This window comes from Gopherus evgoodei, chromosome 11, assembly GCF_007399415.2.
Source record: "Gopherus evgoodei ecotype Sinaloan lineage chromosome 11, rGopEvg1_v1.p, whole genome shotgun sequence".
Lineage (NCBI taxonomy): Eukaryota > Metazoa > Chordata > Testudines > Testudinidae > Gopherus > Gopherus evgoodei.
Window position 1 is genome coordinate 76,718,694 of NC_044332.1, and position 9,458 is coordinate 76,728,151.

Sequence of the window (9,458 nt, forward strand, 5' to 3'; positions counted from 1 at the left end):
ACTTTGAACTTTACACCTTCCAAATATTTGTAGACTGCAATCACAGCCTCTTATTTGTCAGTTAATTACACTGCATGCATTTAGCTCTCAACCTTTACATCCAGATCAGTCCATTTAGCTTCTCTAATCCTTTCTACTGTTTTTTTTTTTCTGAATGCCTCTGTTTAATATCTGTGGTCCTGAGGTTCTCAAAGCTTAACACAGCATTCTAGGTATGTGCATACAAACAGAAGGCAACATAGTGAAATTGACTTTGGTTACTAGAACTGGTTCTGCTAGTATGGGATCTATCCTAAGGTGAAAGGGCTGGTGCATTTCAATACTCCGAAGACAGTGGTTTTGCATTGGCCCATGGTAAATGACACCACAAAACCAGTGATATACCTGAGATACATCAATGATGTTTTCAGCCGCTGGACAGATAACCTAAACTCCCTCATATTTCCATCGCAACTTCAACCACTACCCTCCATTGTGACGTTCCCGTGGTGTTATCTGGACCAATGATCTGCTATGTAACTCCGGTCTTTGACTCTGGGAGCCAGCCTTACCCTGCTCTGCTGTGAGAACCCCCACTCCCACACTATTCACGCACAGCCTCCAGCATGTAAGCTGGTCCCAGTTAAGTGAGTGAGCACTTCTGGCCAGCTGCTGCTTGGATTGTGTAACCGAATGACAGGGTTGCGTCTGGGATCTCCGGTCCCAGACGCAACCCTGGGAACCTCCATCGTGCAGTGTCCCGTTATGCCCGCTGGACGCTGCAAGCTTATATGAGTTCATCAATTTAACAAAGAAATTGATATGTTCCAGGCTTGTTGTCCCAAGGGGAATCTCTGACATGAATCAAACCAAACGCACTGCTTCAGGTAGAATAAACAAACAAATGTATTAACTACAGAAATTTTAAGAGATTTTAAGTCAAAGCACAACAAATCAGATTTGGTCAAATGAAATAAAAGCAAAACCCATTCTAAGCTGATCTTAACACTGTCAGTGCCCTTATAAACTTAGATGCTTCTCACCACAGGCTGGCTAGTTGCCCTTCTGCCAGGCTTTCCCCTTTGATCAGTGATTCAGTCGGTTGGTGGTGATGTCTGTAGATGGAGGTGGAAGAGAGAGGAAGAGCATGGCAAACATTTCTACCTTTTATCATGTTCTTTCTTCCCTCTTGGCTTTGCTCCCCGCCCCCTTCAGAGTCAGGTAAACATTACCTCATCACAGTCCCAAAATGACCAAGGGAAGGGGGGTCACTCACTTGAGAGTCCAACAGATCCTTTGTTCCTGTGAGGCTGGGCTGGGTTTGACCCATACATGCCCTGATGAGGTATGAACTGCCCCTCTGTTCCTGGAGAGTTTTGCCAGGGCTTGTTTTAAGCCACGAGGACACATTTTCAGCCTCATAACTATATATGTGAAATTACAACCTATAACATTACTGTAACAACAATTACTGTAACACCACCATAACAACAACAATGCCCAGTGCATCATGAGCCTTCTGAAGACACCCGACATCACAAACTTTGCATTGGGTACCACGCAATCATTTTATAAGGATGAACATGGGAGTGCAGGGTGTTCCCCTGAGGCAAAGAGCATCACACCCATCCATCAAACTCTCTCTAGAACATTCCCACATCAGCATCAATTTCCTGAACACCGTGATCAGCTTCAACAATGGAACCCCACAGACGACTAGATACAAAAAACCCACAGAACCAGTAACCACCCCCAGTATACCAAGAAAGCTGTGGCCACAGAATTTGCTCCAAGGAGAAAGTCTGAGATACACACCTTTACAAGCTTAAAATCGCATTTACCAAGCAAGGATACTCCACCCGAAAAGTAGATCACATCATGGAACGGGCCACTCAAACACTCAAAAAAGAACTTGCTTCAGTGTGGGGAGTGGGAACCCTCCAACTGCACACCCCTAGGTGTCACCTACCACCCCACACTGGAACCCATACAGGGCATCATTAAACAATTACAACTTATCCTCAATGGGGACCACATCCTGAAAGAAATCTTTCCCAAACTCACTCTGCTGGTCTTCAGCCAATACCCTAACCTCACCAAACTCGTCATCAGAAGCAAGCTCCCCACAGATCAGGAAACGCCAACTCATAGTGGCAACAGCACCTGCCATAACAACAGATGCAAAACCTGCAGACATATCTCCACTGCTACAATGATAGACACCCCCGACACACGCCTGTCAGAGAGTCAGGGCCCTGCAAGCCCCCACTTCCTGCAATTCACCGTGACTCTCAGTCAGATAGTAAAACAGAAGGGTTATTAGATGATAGGAACACAGTCTAAACCAGAGATTGTAGGTACAGAAAACAGGACCCCTCACTCAGGTCCATCTTGCAGGGCAGGGAGCCTAGACCCTGGTTCTGGGCCTCCCTCTATTTCCCCATCCAGCTCCAAACTGACACTCCCTCCAGCCCCTCCTCTGGCCTTTGTCTCTTTCCCCAGGCCAGGAGGCCACCTGATCTCTCTGTTCTCCAATATCTTCAGCTGGCACTTTGCAGGAGAGGAGCTTCATCACAATACCTTTCAAGCTGCAGGGGTCCTACACATGCCTATCACAACATGTTGTGTACTTCATCTAGTGCACAAAATGCTCCAATAGCAACTACGTGAGTGAGACCAGAGAATCGCTGTGCTCTCAAATGAATTTGGACAGGAAAATGATAAAAGGCAAAAACGCCATATCACCCCGGGGCAAGCACTTTTCTTCATAAAATGATCACTCCATATCAGACCTCTCAGTCCTCATCCTCAAAAGAAACCTGCACAACACCTTCAAAGGACAAGCCTGGGAGCTTAAATTGATAACTCTGCTATACACCAAAAATCAGACTTAATAAAGACACTGGATTTATGGCTCACACAACAATCTGCAACACACTAACTCTCCTTTGTCGTATTATTGGAGAGGTGTTAACTGCCCACTTAACCCATGTTGCGAGAGACCATTTCCAAGGTGAACTCCCTTCTATTTAGTTTGACACTCGGTGCCTTTCCCAGTTCTGAAGAATGTAAGCTCGAAAGTTTTTGTCTTTCACCAGTAAGAGTTGGTCCAATGAAAGAGATTCCCTCACCCACTTCTCATGATAAATTATTGTGTTCCTCTGCCTAGAAAGAAGCTTGTGACATCTTAAATGCTACCACTTTCCTTTCCAGCAATATTTGGTGCTTGTTATCTTCCCACAGGCCTATGATTCAAGAGAAGATAAAAGTGCTGGGCGAAGCCGGTCTTTCTGAAGCCAGCTTCTCTGAAACAGCTGAAGCCACTGATTACTTCTACAAGGTAAATGATGTGAATGTGAGACATTAGCCCGAGTCATTCCTGGGAGAAGTTAAACTGACTTGGGCTTTGTATGTCTCTAGAGTGACATATTAACAGAAGAGAAGATCTGAGCTCATGCCAGTTCTGCCTTAAGTGCAGTAGGCTGGGTCATCCACCTTCCTCCCCGAGCCGCACGGCAGTGGACCCTCCACGCAATGATCCCGGTCTTGTTGTGTGGAAGGAGACTCCGGTGCCTCTGCAGTACCATCTCCTAATCCCCCTCAGGCCCTGTGGAGGTTTCTCCATGTGGTAGGGAACCACATGGGAAAGAGGATGGGGTCAGGGCAGAGGGTGGGCAGCCCTATTGTCCCCCAACTCTCACTCTGCAAGTTTGTGATGGCAATGTAAATACAGCTCCAGGCTCTTATTACCTTTTCTGGGGCTGAGCCCCCATCCCCTGGGAGACCTAGGTAGCGTGGCCAGGGAGCTGCCAGAGACCAAAACCAGCAGAGAGCACTGGACCTCTGTGCGTGTATTTCACTGGCCTCTTGTAGCTCCCCTGGATCATAAGGATCCGTTGGAGCAGCTCCCTTGCCTTCACTGTGAGGGAATCTCCATGAGGAAATTCTTCTAGAAGTTTCTATGGGAAAAGCTTCCTTTAGTAGCAGGGCCGGCTCTAGCCATTTTGCCGCCCCAAGCACGGCGGCATGCCGCGGGGGGCGCTCTGCCGCTCACCAGTCCCGCGGCTCCGGTGGATCTCTCGCAGATGTTGCTGCGGAGGGTCCGCTGGTCCCGCGGTTCCGGTGGACCTCCCACAGGGACGCCTGTGGGAGGTCCACCGGAGCCACGGGGCCAGCGGACCCTCCGCAGGCACGCCTGCGAGAGGTCCACTGGAGCCGCCTGCCGCCCTCCCGGCAACTGGCAGAGCGCCCCCCGTGGCATGCCGCCCCAAGCACGTGCTTGGTATGCTGGGGCCTGGAGCCGGCCCTGTCTAGTAGCTTTTCCTTGCTCTGCAAGGGGCCACAAAATTGTGCGAATCAACCCCTTCCTCTCCCTCTCTGAGAAAACACTGATGTGTGGCTTCATTGCAGAGGGCACAATGGCAGAACTGAGTTCAGGCTGAATCCCTGCTGTTCTCTCATGGGTACCTCTCACACTGGAATTCCATTCTCCATTGGTCAGGGGAGATGTGAGGGAAATGGGAGCTGTGAACTAATTATAATCGCCGGCTGTTTGGCTTGTTTGTTAATACCCTGTGTGTGCAGAACCTCTCTGCTCTACTTTCACAGCGAGACCCGAAGCAGCAGACCATTTACAGCCTTTTCCAGAGGACCTTCTCTGAGCAGGGAGACGACCTCGATGAAGCTTTGCTCGTGGAGGCGGCTGACGCTTGCCAGGAGTCTGACTCCGGGAGTGCCTCTCAGGATGCAGGAGCGGACACCTGCTCAGCGAGTCCACGTAAGAAACAGCGTCTTGAAGATTATTTTCACAGACAGTAACTAGAAAGGAAGAGACACTTAAAAGATTTTTATTTAAAAAACAAAAACCACAGAATCATTGTATTATTTGAGTTTTCAAAAATAAAACACAAGAATGGGTTTTGGAGAAGATTCAGTGTCTTACTTCTATAGTGTTCCCCCCGCGCCCCCAAAGGATGGAAGGAGAAGGTAAGGTGCTCATCTGGGTCAGCGAAAGGAGGGCTGGTGTCAGGAGATCCTGAGTTCTAATCCTGTCTTTGTCAATGACTCACAGTGGCCTTGGGCAAGGCACGTCCCTTCTGGGCCTCAGTTTGTACACCTGTTTTATTTTAAATAACGCTCACCTGTTTACATAACAGGAGTGTCACAAGGATGAACTAGTGAATGGCTACAGACTGCCTTGAACAGGCAGAGCGCCATATAAATGCAAAATATTATCACCCCAAAGAACTTTACACACTGTATACATAGTTCACCACTGACATGCAGTCTGGGGTACAGCTCAGAAGTGAGAGGAGGAATTTTGACCAGATCTCTAGATCTGCAACAAGTGCATAGGATCTTTATCATCTGTGCAGAGCAGTCAGGACCTTTAACCCAGACTGTCAGAATTGCCTGGGCTAACATGCAATGACCATCTATTTGCAATTACTGCAGACCACAGTTATTAAATCTCATCCTGAAGACCCACATACAACAAATTGCTTAGAACTCAATATATCTATCTTGGGATGGTGAAGGGCTGATGTGATCCTGCCAAGATTTGAACCCAGGACTACCATTGGGCTAGTATTTAAAACCGGAGGCTTAGGCCACTTTGCCACAGCCTCTTGTTAAGCTTTTTTCCCCTGTGTTCTCTCTCCACTGTACCTGGTTTGGGGTGTGTGCATGCTCTCACTTGTTTACAGCAGAAACAACAAATCAGGAAACTGAGACTTCAGACTAAGCCTGTTGTGCAAAAAGCAGTTTTTTCCGCAGTGCTCTCAGTGCCCTGTGCGCCTGTTTTTTTCTTTGATTTGGAGTCTTGTCTCACATCTGGGCCTTGGAACTTTAAGAAATATGAGACTGGAAACGTTAGTATTTATTTAAATTATTTATAGTAGTTGCAGCTCCAATCTGTTGAATAAGAAAATCACCTTTAAGTGCTCTAGCTCATAAGGGACACTTGCTTATAGGCCATGTACCAACCACTCCTCTAATGGGCATTTTATGTCCCCGTAAGGGTGCTACTATATTGGCACCTTTAGGACCTGTAACTCACCACCAGTGCAGCAACGCTGTAGTAGTGGTGGAGGCTTCTTGAGCGTCTTTACCACTGTTGTCATCCAACTCTGCTCCGATTTAGAGTTAGATGGGATGATGGTAGAAATGTCTAGCTCCACTCTGTGCTTACACCCTCCACGATTGCTATTGTGCTGCAATGGTGGTGAATTACAGATCCTGAAATGGGCGAGTGTAGCCGCAGCCTGACAGTGTGCAGTGCTGTTCTTTCATTCCTTTCTAGCGGTGTTTGTGACATAACCCCTGACAACCGATTGGAACCGTTTCTTTTCACAAGGGCACTGAACAGCGATCAGATGATTAGACTTATAGGTTGCTACCACCCTGGGTGAAACTTGAATATGCAGTCTAAGGATGATGGGCTCTTTATCGCGTTACTAATCTCCTGAGGAATCGAGGCTCCCGATATTTGCCTAATAATCTTTCTTTATTTGTATTGCGGTAGTGTGTAGTCACTACAGCTTGTTCCTGTCTTCTCAGCCTCCTTTTTTAGAGCTAGAAGATGCCCAGGAATTGGCTGGGCATGTATAATTGATAATGCCGTGTGCTATGTAAGAATGAATCGGAGTCAAATTTATGAATTTGCCAAGATGCCAGTTAGATACATCTCCCAGTTACTGTGTGTGGAGAAGGTAGAAGGGAACAGACAAACAGTTCTTACACTTTGCCTCTCACTCACAGGGGGTAACACTGCGGTTTAGACAGGGTGCTTAGCTGCAGATGGTTACCAGACAATAGTAAAAGCATTATGTTGCTTGAGACTTCTGCCAAGTGAACAAATTGCCAATGATAGTGCTTTCCTTTAATTAAGGTTTTATTGTATCATTAACTGCAAATACCATCACATAAGCACGGAAATGGCCTACAAGATTCATACACAATGGGTACAATGTGCTGGCTGGTGAGTCTTGCCCAGATGCTCAGGGTTTAACTGATCGCCATATTTGGGGTTGGGACGGAATTTTCCTCCAGGGCAGATTGGCAGAGGCCATGGAAGTTTTTCGACTTCCTCTGCAGCATGGGGCACGGGTCACTTGCTGGAGGATTCTCTGCAGCTTGAGGTCTTCAAACCACAATTTGAGGACTTCAGTAACTCAGACATAGGTTAAGGGTTTGTTATTGAAGTGGATGGGTGAGATTCTGTGGCCTGCATTGTGCAGGAGGTCAAACTAGATGATCATAATTGTCCCTTCTGACCTTAAAGTCTATGAGTCTATAATGTCTTAGCGACTCATTTATGACTGCGCAAAAGGGGTTTTCAGTTGGTACAAAGTAGATATAAAGGTTTGCAGGTGGCAAGCAAGAGGGAAGAAGAGTCCAACTGTGGACATTGGATCAAAAGTGCCAAATGTCATTCCTACAGTAGGAGACTCTGACGACTGCCCAGCCATCTGTTTGTGCCTAGCTACTCTCACCACTAGATGACACTGTTGGACATCTCTCCCTAGTTGTTCTCAACATCTTGCATCTAACCCTTTACACCAGGCGCTGCCCACAGGAGCCGATTTGAAACAGGGTTGTTTTCAGTAGGCTGCAGGAAGTGGTGAGAAGGATGTGGAGATTCTTCGTGCACAAATGGTGCCTTCTCAGAAGAACAATTTTCTTCCACTCATCCGTGAGAGGAACGGCAAATAGCATTTTTCAGAAATCTGCTGAAAGCGTCTTTGGAGAATTCTGCCTCCCATAAAATCTCAATTTATTTTTATCTACACATCAATAAATCTCCAATCCCATTAAAGGACAACAGGTATTCATTCTCTCTCTCTCTCTGTAATGGGACTCATAAAATCTCAGCTTGATCTCTGCAGAGTTGCTGAGACTCTTCAAGAACACTTGCAATTCACTTTACCCTTTCTATATTAAAAAAGAAAAGAAAATCTAACTCTGGAGAAAAGTGCTTTTAGCCATTAAGTCAAGGGAGCTCATTGCTGGTACACAGCCTGTTATACCCTCCAGATTATCAGAAAAGGTCTGTCTACCGTGGGAGCTGGGGTGAGAGTCCCAGCTCCAGGAGAAATACCTGCACAAGCTCTCAGTGGGCTACTGCATTACAAACAGTGTAGCCATCAAGAACGTGCCTAAGATCTCCAATGAAGACATACTCAGGCAGTTAGCCCATCCCGCCGCTCGTGTTGCTGTGGCTACATTCTATTTTTAGCTCTCCCGCTCCATGAGAGCTAGTGCGGGTGCGTCTTCTCAAGCCGGGAATTGCACCCCAAGCTCCAAGCATAGACACACCCACAGATGATACGCCTGATTGTGGTTGGAGACCAGCAGCAGGGCATTCCAGAAAGTCCAAGGCCTCAGTTCTTGGTTGTGTCCAGTTGCTTTCCTTTTATTTTAAGAGGAATCCTCATTCACTAAATCACAATGTACCAAACAGGAGAGAGAGAAAAGGCAAAAAGCTGGAAAATGCAAGAATTGGAGAAGAGAGACTTTTTTGAAGTAGTCGGAGGAGGATGTTTGTCCTACGTCGCAGGGATGTGGGTTCAGCTCCCCATGTGACCTCGAGTACAAGCCACTTAGGGTCTAGTCCAAAACCCAATGAGGTCAATGGAAAATCCCAATGGAAAGCCACTGACTTAATGGGACTCTTAATCACTCTGGTCCTCAATTCATCTGTAAAATGGGGACAATATTGGATAATTTCCTTTCTCCCGCTCTTGGTTTTGTCTTTTTTTCTAGTTAGACTGTAAGCTCTTCCAGGTTAGGACTGTCTCTTGCCATTTGTCTGTACTGCACAACAGGGCCCTGATCCTGGTTGGGGCATTTAGGTGCCACAGAATAGCTCACTGTATAAGAAAAAGTATTTAAACAACAATAAAAATCTTTCTAATGAGTTTAAATGCAGAGAATATTGAAATGACTAAACCTGAAATTGGGACTGCTCCCAGGAATGGTGCATTTTATTTTGTAACTTGAACTTTACCACAAACTCAGAGCATCTCATTATTACTCTTTACATGCTGATACATGTCTGCATTCCCTTCATTGCCCCTCAAAAGAAATGCCATTTCAAGATCCCAGTTCTGGTCCTATTGCTATATCTCTCTTAAGTCTGTTTGTTCTGTTCCTGGCTCCTGTTGATTTCTTGTTGGGTGTTAAATATGCATTTGGGTTCATACACCATCCAGGTTTTAGGACAAAATATCAAATTGCACAAGGTGCTTATGAAAGGAGGAAAAAAGCCCTTCTCTTCTCTGAAAATGTCATTGGAGGGTTAGGGCAGATGTCCCAAGCTCCAGCTCTCGTGTTTACTGGGAAGTTATTGTTATTACAACATACAGTGATTCATGACAAATAGTTTGCCATGTGTGTTAATAAAGTGAACCTGGTGGAAGTTTTGGCTAGACTTTCTTCCCTCTAAGTACTTTCAGAAATTATGAGTAGTTGATGGCTTT

At 46.2% G+C, this 9,458-nt stretch overlaps 1 protein-coding gene across 2 annotated transcripts in view; it reads left to right on the plus strand.

Moving 5' to 3' along the window:
• Nucleotides 1-4,917, plus strand: part of SMARCAL1 (SWI/SNF related, matrix associated, actin dependent regulator of chromatin, subfamily a like 1) — a 68,378-nt gene extending 63,461 nt beyond the window's left edge. The window contains exons 16-17 of one of the 2 annotated variants that reach the window (XM_030581013.1): nt 3,223-3,319; nt 4,588-4,917. In XM_030581013.1, coding sequence (XP_030436873.1) covers nt 3,223-3,319; nt 4,588-4,797 — 307 coding nt within the window. In that variant the 3' untranslated portion in view covers nt 4,798-4,917. The remainder of the gene's footprint in view (nt 1-3,222; nt 3,320-4,587) is intronic. The other variant, XM_030581012.1, reaches the window with a different exon arrangement.
• Nucleotides 4,918-9,458: the final 4,541 nt, after the last annotated feature.